Here is a 13792-nt window from a genome sequence, read left to right as displayed (position 1 = left end):
TCCCTTGTCAAATACCTAATCGATGTTTGCAGTGTACCAGGCATGGGGATATATAGCAAACAAGGTTAACACCCCTGTCTCAAGGATCTTACAGTTTATTAGAGGCATTAACAAGTAAATGGGCTGTTACACTTCAGGATGGTAAGTGTAATCACAAGGTGGGTAATTACAGGGAGTTCTGGAAGCATGTAGGAAGGTATGTTTGGTCCTGGTGAGGCAGGGTCACTCTTATGAAAGATACGATATCTACGTTCACTTTCAAGATTCCCACCTGTCATAGTTAGATAAGCAGTGCTGGTTATTGCATTGTTACTAATACAATCTCTTTGATCAGGAATAACTGGCTTCCCCTAGTCTTATTCCACAACTCCCTTGCGGAGCTGCTTCCATTCTTCCATAGGGACTGGTCTTGGCAAAGTCACAGAGAAAACAATTTGGACTTCAGGACAATTTACCCCTCGCTTGGGGCCGTCACCCAATGTGGTCAACTAGGGTAGATGCTCAGATCACGCTTCTTCGTTGGCCCTAAATGTAGTGAAATTAGTACATCTTAAAAACTTAGAGTTTAACTTGCTGGACTTTTTGACTTTACCTCTTAAAGACTCTCTCAATGCCTAAGAGTTCTTAAAGGGCCCATCAAAGGAAGCAGTAGCCAGAGCTTTCTTGGCAGGCAAGTAACTCATTCTTACATATGAGGGGTGGGACTAAATCTTACCTTACTGGACTTTGCTTGGTGAACTGTGGCAAGTTACCTATCTAGAAAGTTACAGACTTCAATTAAGCTACAAAAAAAATTGATGTCTAAAATAATAGCATTACTATTAAGCCTCAGTAAATTGTAATTTAAGATGAGTTTTGGTCAAATCTTTATGCTTAGATTAAGATGGCTTTCCCTAAATTCATGGCCAAGGTGAGTTTTTCTCCAGATTTTAGCAGAGGGAGCTTTGTCATCCTGACATGCAGGCCTTCTATAACTTAATATAAAACTTGAAAGATGTTATCAAATGAGGCCAAATATTGTATATCTAGCGTACTTTAACAGGGATGTGTGTGTGTTGCCAAATACTAGGTTTATCTAAGCAGAACATGGAGAATGTATTCTGAACTTGGAACCACAGAAATGCTTACTATCACGCTGATTTATAAAAAAACCCCACAAAACCAAACCATAAAGTAAAACAATTCCTTTGCAATTGACAAAGTCTCGTGTGCACCACCTTAACCAGATGATACAGCCTAACATGGTTAGTGATAGAATGGTGCCCCTTAAAACGGTGTATTCAGAAGAACATATCACCTGTGCCAAAAACACACCATCTGAATCTAATCAAGAAGAAACATCAGGCAAACTCATGTTGAAGGCATTATACAAACTGGTGAGATTTTAAAACGACTGTGAAGGGCAGTTGTTGAGACAACCACTGGGTATATTTTATTTTGATTAATGTGGCATATTGCATTGATTTTTGTCTGTTGAATCAACCACTGCTTTCCTGGCATAAATCCCATTTGGTCGTGTTACGTAGTCCTTTTTACATGTTTTTGGATTAAGTTTGCTAGTATTTTGTTGATGACTAAGGTTGTAAAAGGATCCTGCGGCTCCTGTGGGGGGTAGAGTAGGCTGGTTGAATGTCACTTAAGACCAAAGGCCTCATACCAAAGCATTCAAATATCTTAATAAGAAATCAGTTGATCCCCTTGTGGCTGCAGGCTTTTTTCAAAGCAGTCAGGTCGTGGCCTCCCTCACGGCCTTGTGGTTCCCATGAAATTACATTGTGAGTCAGCGGAACAAAAATTTACAAACCTTGATGTAGACTCATTCATTTGTTCAGCCGACAAGTTTTTGAATTAACGTTTTTTCCCTTGATCATAATTGAGATAGTGGAAGGAGGATGCATTGGTTCACGTATGGGAATTGTGTGTCGAGGTGGTATTTTTGTGTGCTGGTGTTTGTTTATGAACTTAAAGGAATATTTTTTGTTGTAGGGGCCAAATTTAAGAAATATATTGGCCACTCGGCTCACGTAACTAATGTCAGATGGTCACATGATTACCAGTGGGTTATTTCTATCGGTGGAGCAGACCACTCGGTCTTCCAGTGGAAATTCATTCCTGAAAGAAAACTGAAAGATGCCCTTCACATAGCGCCCCAAGGTGAGTCGCAGGATGCGCCCCCTAAGTAATTCCTCTGTCAGATAACTCTTCAGTCACCCCCAAATAAAATTTCACTGTTGAAATGTAATCTAGCCTCATAAGTTCACTGTACAGTGTATTAATGGAAATTTTACATTAAAATATCAGGTCTGTATGTTTAAAGTCAGATGTCACTGAGCATGGAATACAAAGTACTTTGGGTTGCATTTTAATTTATTGAATGATGAATGAAGAAACAGTTATGTTAGCAGAGCACACATTTACTGTATTCGAGGGAAGATGGGTATCTAAGTTTTGTATATGGGGGTTTTTTTTGACAAAGAAAATTATGTCAGTTCATCTATTAATCCTAGTATTTTCTAGCTATTTTTCATGTTAATTATAGGTTTTACTCACCCGTATTTGTGCAGACATTTAATTGGATGTAGCGGTTGTTGGGGAGCCAGTGGAGGGACTGAAGGAGCTGCTGGGTTTGCAGTGAGAGGAGAGGAAGGTAACCGGCAGTGCAGCTTAGTGACAGCTGTGCCACTGGGATAGGTAGTCGCACTGGATTGTTCCGTGGCTTGTCTCCACGTCAGCTGGCACAGTCAGCTCTTAATCATTAATTTTACGGTGCTGCTGTAAAAATGGATCTTTAAACAAATAATGCTTCATATTTTAAAATTACAGAAAGCCTGGTTGACTCAAACAGTGATGAATCAGATTCCGATCTGTCTGATGTCCCAGAACTGGATTCTGAAATTGAACAAGAGACGCAGCTCACTTACCGCCGGCAGGTAATTTTTATTATCACAGGATGTTTCCCTGAAAAAAAAAAAAAAACCTAGTTTCTTCTTCATCTTTCTCCCTCCTGTTTACTTATCTATTATCTTTTGTGGTTTTTAATTTTCTAAGAAATATGTAGCCCATTCATTTCCCGCTTTGAGTTAAAGTACACTTTTGTGAAATGTTCTTTGTAAGTGCTTGATATAGTAAGTGTGCCTGGATTCTATTTGTCCATAGCTTTTTGTCACAGTACACTCCTATTTATTCCATTTAAAATATTCTCTTAAGAAGTCCAAAAATACCATGGAACACAAAATACATATTTGTCAGTGTGATGCATAGAAAATGTAAATGTAGCCCTGGCTGGCGTAGCTCAGTGGATTGAGCCCAGGCTGTGAACCAAAGTGTCGCAGGTTCGATTCCCAGTCAGGGCACATGCCTGGGTTGCAGGCCATGACCCCCAGCAGCCACACATTGATGTTTCTCTCTCTCTCTCTATCTCCCTCCCTTCCCTCTCTAAAAATAAATAAATAAATAAAATCTTAAAAAAAAAAGAAAAGAAAATGTAAATGTAAAGTAGTTTGTTCTGTCCAAGGAGGTAAACTTCATGAAGTACTTTCCTATTTAAGACAGTTGTTAAAACCTCAGTGATCAACAGTAAACACAACGTCTAAAGGTTACGTTAGGAATCTTCGAAAACTTTTGTTAATATGTATTCTAAAAACATTTCTACATTGTTTAAAGGTTTACAAAGAAGATCTACCTCAGCTTAAAGAACAATACAAAGAGAAACGAAAGAGTGACACTTCTAAAAGAAGAGAGCGGGCTCCAGAAAACAGTATTCGGTTACACTTTGTTCACGGGTACAGAACAGCTGTTTTTCATTTATACGCTTGTGTCCTGCCTACATTTACTAGCTGTGTGATTTTAAGCAAGTCGCGTAACCTGTCAGTGCCTCTGTTTCCCATCTGTGAGTGGAAATAACAGAACGTGCTTGACAGCGTTCTGACGAGGAGTAAATAAGGAGATAGTTGTGGTGGCTTAGAATATTGTCTGGTACGTAATAAACACCATATAGGTGTTCATTAAAATAAAAATTAGTTTGTCTTATGAAAGTTTTACATTTGTAGAATTGGATCTCTTTAAACAAATGAATACATAAAATGTAAGGGATTGTCATCTCCCCTAAATACAAGTATGTCTAATTTGGAGTGGTATTGTGTATTCATTTTACCTTCATATTTTGATTTCAGTAAAAGACAGTTTCTGGATTGTCTTCGAACATTTGGCAACACAGGTCTCCCACATCACCCTGAAACAACAGATTCTCCACTCTGACAATTTTTTCTCTTCACCCAGTAATCCCTTTCTTACCTGACTGATGATGCTTTCAAGAATTTCAGAAAGGATTTATTTACCAAAAGCATTTTTTTCTCCTGTGTTAATAGGCAGTATTTCCATGCAGTTATGTTATATGAATTGGTCTTATTTGAAGTACAAAGAAAGGTTGCTGTAAATGGAATTGTAGTCCATCATGTTTAGAAGATGTGGCTGCTTTTTCCTGAATGAGTATAATATTTTTAAATTATTGTTTAAACTTATTTTTTGGACTATATCTTACACTCTCAAAATTCAGCAGTGTGTATGAAAGGCCGCCCTTTAAAACTCCATCCCCCTCTGCCTTCCAGCCATCCTTCCCCTGCACCAGGAGTAATCACTGTTCCTTCCAGAAATTCTTAGGCATATACAGACAAATGCAAATATTTATTGTTTTCTATGCCCTTTCACTTATAAACAGCACCTATTTTTGTTTTATAGTATACGGATTTAGCACTGTGCTTATATGCGAATTGTAGTGTACTGTGTACATTTGCATGCACCTTGTACATTTGCATGCACCTTGATTTTTTTCAGTCAGTAGTATAGCTTGGATTTAGCTCTTCGTAATGAGAGCAATTCATAAAAGCTTATGTGATTTGAGATTTTGTATTTTGTTTTAATGGGTTAGTATCTTGTAAAACTAGACATTAAACGACCCCAACGGTACCTGCTTCTCCTCCATGTAGTCCATATTTATCAGATAAAAGGCCAAAGTTCATATTATGTGTGTTTTCTATATTTAGTTACAGAGGTTATGACTGTCGAAGTAATCTGTTTTATACTCAAATCGGTGAAATTGTGTACCACGTGGCAGCAGTGGGTGTCATTTATAATCGACAGCAGAACACACAGCGCTTTTACCTGGGTCATGATGACGACATCCTCTGCCTGGCTATTCATCCCGTGAAAGACTATGTGGCAACCGGCCAGGTGGGCCCTTCAAACACCTATAGCAGGCCAGAGAGGTTAGGCCTTCGTTTGGCTTTAAAGTTAGATGAGTCCACTTTTTTAAAAAATCTATGCGTATGTTTTGTATTCTAGGAAATAAGGAGTAAAGAATTCTTTAGAGTGGGATTTAGTTTTCATATTAAAAATAAAATTTACCACAACTCTTTCCTAGAGTTTCTTTAAAAGTTTCTTCTTCTTCTTCTTCTTCTTCTTATTATTTTATTTGACTTTGTAACTAAAGAGCTCTGACTTCTTTCTGTGAGGATAATATTAACTACTTAAAATTTGTGAGTAAAAATTACAGAAAACATAAGGACTAGAAATACAGTTTCAAGTGATCTAAAATAACTTATCTAACAAATGTTCTATGACAAAAAGGGTGACTATGTTTTTGTTTTACAACCATGGTGGGACACCTATTCAGGTTTACCAAAGTACAAAGCAGCGATACTGAAATAGAAAACACTGAGAACATCTTAAGTGATACCTCTCTCTATGGAGAGTCTTAGAGAAGGATGGAAAGGGGCAAGGTTTATAGATTGTTACTGTTTGTAAGCACTTTCTTAGAGAAGGATGGAAAGGGGCAAGGTTTATAGATTGTTACTGTTTGTAAGCACTTGACTAGTTTCTTAATGTATAATTATTTTATTCTCCTGTCACCTCAAGGAGAATGACTCAAACCAGTTCTTCCAGATATTCTTATTTAACTAAAAATATTAGCTCCCAATGAGGTCAAAACTTAATGTCTTAATGTTCATTATCTCTAGCATAGGAAGACTGCCAATAACAGGTGCTTGGTAAGCATCATCTTTACTGTGGGCGTATAAGGTAAAATTTAGGAGTCACGTATTTCTGGGACGTTTCTAGGCACATGGAGCCTATCCTCATTAGCTTTTCAACAAATATAAGAAAGTCAGTCACATACGCAGTCTGCCTTGTATTTTTCATTTGGTGAGTGTCAATAGCAGATGGATAAAAGGGCTATATAATCCATTTTATTTTCTTTTAAAAGATGTAAAAATAAATTATTTAATTGTATAAAATTGCTTTTGTAATTCTTCTATTTTAGGTAGGTAGGGACCCCTCGATTCACATATGGGATACAGAGACCATTAAACCTTTATCTGTATTAAAGGGCTGCCACCAGTATGGTGTCTGTGCTGTTGATTTCTCAGGTAAGGCTGTTTTCTGTCTCAGCGGGAATGATCAGAATGCAGAGGCAGTATATAGCGTTTTAGTCTAAGTGAGTGTTGCTTAGACTTGTCAAATGTACATATCCTTAGCCTAACAAATTAGGACTGTGTGAACATGGGTTTTCTGGCTATTTTATAATTGTAATTTGATGAGTGTAATTTTTAAATGATGTTTTATTTTTATTCTTGTTTTTTTTTTTAATCCTCACTGAGGATATATCCATTGATTCCAGACAGAGGACATGAGATAGAAAAAGATAGAGAAAGAGATAGATAGATACAAACAAACAAACACTGATGTGCAGAAATGTCAATTGGTTGCTTCCTGAATGCACCCCCAACAGGGGACCGAACCTGCAACCTAGGCATGTACCATGACTGGGAATCAAACCCATGACCTTTCAGTTTTGGGGATGATGGTCCAACCACCTGAGCCGCACTGGCCAGGGCAATGAGTGTAGTTTTTGGTACCCATTAACATAAATATGTTTCTGTTAAAATAAAAAATGTTAGTCTCCATAACCTCTAAGGTCATCTCAATTACTGCAAATGGTATATAGTTCCCACTTGGGGCAAATTCTGATCACTGTGTCTTAGAGTCATGGAGTGAACTTTGAAAATGTTTAGGATGAAAGCTGGGAAAGAAAGAGGTGAGACCTGAAATATTTCTTTTATAACATTTCTATGAAGTGACTATTTCAAACTGGCTTATCTAAGTTATTTCAGATCATGTTAGCTCTTCACTGTGCATTTGAAAGTTTCACGATTACAGGTAGATCAAAATACAGAAACAGATCTACAGTGGAAACTAGGGTGTGGGTCAGGAAACGGGAAGTACTGTTAATAGAGATTTTTGTATTGAGAAAGTGTAAATTTGTGCTGTCTGCTGCTTTGACTGAATTGGTAGTGAATTATTCATAGTAGAGATTTTTGGAGAAAATGTATGTACCCATTCAAGGATCTGCTAAACTCAAGAAACAAGAGAATGAATGGCAGACTAAGGGAGTCACGAAGAGACATACCACTGGTAGCGATGATGAACTGATTGGGGTTTTTAAAAAGCATGACAGACAGATTGACCAACATTTTATTGTAGTTTCAGCCATCACAACTTATAGTAGACACGTGCATGCCTAACATGTTCATTCCTTGTTGCTTGATAATAGGAAGAAAATAATTGGCCTTCACTAAAAATAGTCATATTGATGGCAAAGGTGGTTGTAACCTGCATCTTTTTCAGTTAATTAACTTTTCATAATCACTTTGAGTTTTTGTATCACAAAAGATTTCTTAACGGTGAAATTAATTGAGTAAATCTTTTCTTTCTTAGTTTTTTCTTTTCATTTTTTAAATCTCTTTTTTCCACTTTTCTGGTTGTCCTCCTTTCCCCCATCTCAGCTTGATGGATATGGTAAATGAAGTCAGAGACAATGTCAGCAGATAGGTTTGGATTCACTGAGAAACAATTCTCCTCCCCTTATAAAATCTGGTTCTTTTTATAGCTGTCTACACACCTAACATTTAATATTATTTTATAAAATTTTAAATATGGTGCTGTGGTTTTATAATATGTACTGAGTGCTGTTTATCTTCTGAATGGTAATGGTCAGTATGTCTCTCAATTTTCGCAGCGGACGGAAAACGTTTGGCTTCCGTTGGAATAGATGACAGCCACACTATCGTGCTGTGGGACTGGAAGAGAGGAGAGAAGCTGTCAACAACAAGGTGCGGGGGGAGTTGGTACCACATTTCAAAATGTTGAAATTACTTTGGACTTAAATTTTTAAAAAATGAAAACATCTTTGAAATCAAGCACACATGTAACTTTTTTCTGTTGCTGCCGTGTTTATCACTAAATAAGTAATATAATCATGGTAGAAAGACAGTTGATTTCAGGATTCATTTGTACGCTTAATCCTTGAGAACCACTTTTTAATATAACCACAGTATGACATTGGAAATAGCTATTACCCATTTACAGGCAGAATTTGGACTGTATCATAAGCTATTGGAAAGCATGATAAAGTGATCATATTAAATATTTAAGTGAAAAAAGATACATACATACTTATATATCACAAAGAAGCTATATAGATTTTAAATTTTTTGTTATACTTTTTATTTTCTGAATTTTCTACAGTGACCAAATTATTTTTATTTATTTATTTATTTATTTTAAGATTTTATTTATTCATCTTTAGACAGAAGGGAAGAGAAGGAGAAAGAGAGGGAGAGAAACATCAATTTGTGGTTGTCTCTCGAGCACCCAGTACTGGGGACCCGGCCTGCAACCCAGGCATGTGCCCTGACTGGGAATCGAACCGGCGACCCTTGGGTTTTCAGACCCGCACTCAATTCATTGAGTCACACCAGCCAGGGCAAGCATGTTATTTTTATAATGAAAATATTAACAATTTCTTTGAAGTAGGAATAGTCAAGTGTCAGATTACATGATTAACTGGCAAAACAGCAGGATACAAAGTCAGTATTCAGAAATCAAGGGCATTTTTGTACACCAACAATGAACTATCAGAAGGAGAAACTAGGGGAAATTCCATTTACTATAGCAACAAGAAAAATAAAGTACCTAGGAATAAACCTAACCAAGGAGGTAAAAGACCTGTACTCAGAAAACTACACAATACTAAAGAAAGAAATTAAGGAAGACACAAACAAATGGAAGCATGTACCGTGTTCATGGATTGGGAGAATTAACATCATCAAACTGTCCATACTACCCAAAGCAATTTATACATTCAACACAATCCCTATTGAAATACCAATGGCATATTTCACAGATACAGAGCAAACATTTCAAAAATTTATATGGAACCATAAATGACCCCAAATAGCTGCAGCAATTTTGAGAAAGGAGAACAAAATAGGAGGGATCAGAATACCTGATATTAAACTGTATTACAAGGCCACTGTAATCAAAACAGCCTGGTATTGGCATAAAAACAGATGCATGAACTAATGGAATAGAATGGCCCAGAAATAAACACAAGTCTCTACGGTCAATTAATATTAAGCAAAGGGGGCAGAAGCATAAAATGGAGTAAAAACAGCCTCTTCAACAAATGGTGTTCGGAGAACTGGACAGCAAATGCAAAAAAAATGAAACTCGATCACCAACTTACACCATACACAAAAGTAAACTCAAAGTGGATAAAAGACTTAAATATAAGTCACGACACCATAAAAGTCCTAGAGGAGAAGATGGGAAAGTCTCAGGTATTCCATGCAGTAATATGTTCACCAGTATGTCCCCTAGAGCAAGGGACATAAAGAATAAACAAATGGGATCTCATCAAAATAAAAAGCTTCTGCACAGCTAAAGAAAACATTAAAATGAAAAGAGAACCAACTGTATGGGAAAATATATTCACCAGTGATACCTCAGACAAGGGTTTGCTCTCCAAAATATTTAAAGAACTCACACAACTCCACTCCAGGAAGACAAACAACCCAATTAAAAAATGGGCAAAGGACTTGAACAGATACTTCTCTAAGGAGGACGAACATACAAAGGGCCCAGAGACATACGAAAAAATGCTCATCATCACTAGACATCAGAGAGATGCAAATTAAAACCACAATGAGATGTCACTTCACACCAGTCAGAATGGCCATCATAAACAAATCAACAAACAAGTGCTGGACAGGTTGTGGAGAAAGGGGAACCCTAATGCACTGTTGGTGGCAATGCAGACTGGTGCAGCCACTGTGGAAAAAACTATGGAATTTCCTCAGAAAACTAAAAATGGAACTGCCTTTTGACCCAGCAATCCCACTGCTGGGATTATACCCTAAGAATCCTGAAACACCAATCCAAAAGAACCTATGCACCCCAATGTTCATAGCAGCACAATTTACAATAGCCAAGTGTTGGAAGCAGCCTAAGTGCCCATCAGTAAATGAATGGATCAAAAAACTGTAGTTCATTTACACAATGGGATACTATGCAGCAGAAAGAAAGGAGCTCCTACCCTTTGCAATAACATGGATGGATCTGGAGAGCATTATGCAAAGTGAAATAAGCCAGGCAGTGAAAGACAAATACCGTATGATCTCACCTATAAGTGGAACTTAATCACCAAAACAAACAAGCAAGCAAGATATAACCAGAGACATTGAAATTAAGAACATAATGACAGTCACCAGAGGGGAGGTGGGAGGGGATAAGGGTAGTAAAGAGGGAAGGGTTTTCAGGAACATGTATAAAGGACACAAGGACAAAACCAAAGGAGGGGTGGGATCAAGGGTAGAGAGTGGGTGTGGCTGGGGTAGGCGAGAGTAGTGGGAGGGAAATGGAGACAACTGTACCTGAACAACAGTAAAAAAAATGTGGAAAAAAACTATCTGAGGTTTGAAAGCAAAAACAATATTTTTGGACATGATTTGAAAGCAGTTTATTTTATACTGTATTTTTTATACATGTCTTCAGTACTTTTTATTTTCTGAAAAAAAATTTTTAAAGGAATTAAAACATTTTGGTATTTATTTCAGAGGAAGTAAAGATAAGATTTTTGTTGTAAAGATGAACCCCTGCGTGCCTGATAAATTAATTACAGCTGGAATTAAACACATGAAATTTTGGCGTAGAGCAGGTAAGATAGTGCTTTTTATTTTTTTGAAATTTAAGAAATTACTTTTCAAAGCGATTTAGCTAAACAGGTGAAATCTGAATAAAGTGTGGGGTTCAGTTAATAGTAATATATTAATATTACATATTGTTTCTTGGTTTTGATAAATAGTCTAAAAATGTAAGATGCTAATATTAGGAAAAACTGAGTCAGGAGTACTGTGTGAGATCACTGTGTTATATTTGCATCTTTTACGAAAATCTAAAATTGTTCAAAATAAAAAGTTTTTTAACAGTGATTCACAGTTGCCTTGGTACATTTTAAACAAATATAAAATTTATTTTATCATCATTTATTGGCTGCATTGGTGTCTTATTCATATTTGCAAAAGGATTTAACTTATGAAATTAACCAAGTGATGTCCATACTCCTTTTCTCTGTTAAAAACATTTTCTAAAAAAATTTTGTGTACTATAAAATGATGTAGAAATGGAACATTTCATGACTTTAGTTATTTTTAATTACAAATTAGTAAGTGTGAAAGAAGTTCGTGTTTTAAAATGAAAGTGTCTGCCCTGGCTGGTGTGGCTCAGTGGACTAAGTGCTGGCCTGTGGACTGAAAGGTCACCAGTTCGATTCTCAGTCAGAGCACTTGCCTGGGTTGCAGGCCAGGTCCCTTTGGGGATCTGAGAGAGGCAACTGATTGATATTTCTCTTGTGCACTGATGTCTATCCCTCTCTTTCCTCTCCTATCCCCTCTCTCTAAAAATAAATTAAAAAATCTTTAATTAAGAAAATATCATTAAGGCCTGGCTGGTGTGGCTCAGTGGATTGAGCACTGGCCTTTGAACTAGAAGTCTCAGGTTCAGTTCTGGGTCAGGGCTCATGCCTGGATTGCAAGCCAAGTCCCCAGTTAGGGGTGTGTGAGAGGCAACCGATAGATCACAGGTGGCAAACACAAGGCCCGCGGGCTGAATCCAGCCCTCCACCTTGTTTTTTCCCGCCTGACACCTTGTTTCTACCCAGCGGCAGCACTGAACTCCTTGCCCCTAGTTAAGGAGTCGTTACATTCATACAGTCTGAAAATTATATTCAGCCCTTTGCAAGCAACCACGAGGCTGATGTGGCCCCCGGTAAAAATGAGTTTGACACCCCTGTGATAGATGTTTCTCCCATCTTTCGTCTCCCTCTAAAAATAAGTAAGATCTTTAAAAATAATAATTAAAAGGAAAATGTCTCTTTTCCACATAATTAGTGTACTTATAAATTCCAGCAATTTGACATCAGAGTCTCAGTTTTCTTAAACCTTTCAGGTAAAATTCATAAATGTAGGAAGAAGTGAAACATGTATCAGAGAAGAATAGCCTTTCTGAAGGCATTTCTCAAGTTCACTTTCAAATTGTAAACCACATAAGACACAAATGAGTTTTCAGACTTGGATTTAATACTTTACCACAAACTCACCAGGTAATATTGTATACCCATTTACAAAGTAAAGAGAACTGTTTTCACAGTTGTAATTTTCATTCCTATACATTTAAGCAAAACTTTTAATTCGAATATCCGAGTCACTTGGAATTGCAATTACCAAGCAAGTAATGTTTATTATTTCTGTATTGGAAAAACTATAATATTTTTTGAAATAAGACACTTAAAGAACGTACATAGCCTTAAAATGACAAGGTTTACAATTCATTAACTTTTTTTCCTTAAGTTTAATCAGATGTAGTAGACCTAAAACTGAACCATAAAAGGATAAATGTAAGGCTTTGGTGTTCATTTCAACCTTCCTCGCTTCTAGGGTTCTGGTCCGCAGAGTTTAGGAGCCCACTGGGAAATAAGGAACCACTTCATTAGGCTAAGTGTTATTTAAACGTCTAAATGCATAGCTTTATGTAAACTAAGTTAAAGATGATTTAAGCCTGAGGCTAAAAGGAAGGGAGATGCTTACCTCCTATTCCACATGTAGGCTTTGAGGGTTCCAAGTTATTAGTCTCTCCTTTAAGGAACTGGAACTCTCTTCCATGGCTGGTGGGATGAGCGACTGAAAGCTTTTCCAGTGCAACAGCGACATGACCTTGTAACACTGTGTGTTACCAGAAAACCCAACTAACAAGTATCTAAACCAGGGCTGGCAAACTCTTTCTGTAAATGGCTAGAGAGTAAATACTTGTATTTTAGATTTTCCAGGCCCCAAATCAGGAATATTACACTGGTACTTATAGAACAAGAGAGAGAACCCCTGCCCTGCCCTACCAGTTTGCACCCAGTGCCGTCAGCTGGAGACATCTCTCTGAGATCAGCCTGCTGCGGTGAAGGGGACTGGCAGGCTGGGGTGAGGGGACCATGGTCAGCTTCACTCAGCTCCTCCTGGAGAGTCCTGCCTTCTCACCTTGGGCAGCTAGCCAGAGGCAGGGCAACCCCTGGACCTTGCTTCCACTGTTAGATGCCCAGCAGTTGCCATTAGCGGAGTTCGCCATTTGTAGATGGCCACCTCCTGAAGCCCTGGGCAGCTGCTAGTAGGCTGCCACCGGTCAGGGAGGCAGGCTCGGGGAACAGAGCAGGGAGCAGGTGTGGCCTCTGCCGCTAACAGTGCAGAGCCGCTCCAGCGGGTGCCCACCACCGCATGTGGTGGCAGGGTTTGGCCCTCAGCCCATAGTTTGCCCAGCCGGCTCCAGGTGCGTACGCAGCCTGTGCTCTAGGGAAGGCCAGTCCCTCTGCGTTCGCACTAGATCCCTTCTCTCTCTCACTCCAGGACGTCACTCC

General features: G+C 38.1%; 1 protein-coding gene across 5 annotated transcripts in view; it reads left to right on the top strand.

The window, feature by feature from the left end:
* The window catches only part of EML5 (EMAP like 5), a 117332-nt gene that overhangs the window by 43023 nt on the left and 60517 nt on the right, over positions 1–13792 (top strand). For all 5 annotated transcript variants that reach the window (XR_006783734.1, XM_045822013.1, XM_045822012.1 and 2 more), the window contains exons 11-17: positions 1987–2154; positions 2824–2930; positions 3664–3782; positions 5043–5229; positions 6317–6422; positions 8072–8165; positions 10950–11050. Coding sequence is in view for 4 of the 5 variants with exons in the window: in XM_045822013.1 (XP_045677969.1) it covers positions 1987–2154; positions 2824–2930; positions 3664–3782; positions 5043–5229; positions 6317–6422; positions 8072–8165; positions 10950–11050 (882 nt within the window). In the remaining variant the exon portion in view is untranslated. The remainder of the gene's footprint in view (positions 1–1986; positions 2155–2823; positions 2931–3663; positions 3783–5042; positions 5230–6316; positions 6423–8071; positions 8166–10949; positions 11051–13792) is intronic.

This window comes from Phyllostomus hastatus, unplaced genomic scaffold, assembly GCF_019186645.2.
Source record: "Phyllostomus hastatus isolate PE091 unplaced genomic scaffold, TTU_PhHast_1.1 phas_scaffold_501, whole genome shotgun sequence".
Taxonomy (NCBI): domain Eukaryota; kingdom Metazoa; phylum Chordata; class Mammalia; order Chiroptera; family Phyllostomidae; genus Phyllostomus; species Phyllostomus hastatus.
This window is presented reverse-complemented; position numbering and strand designations above follow the sequence as displayed.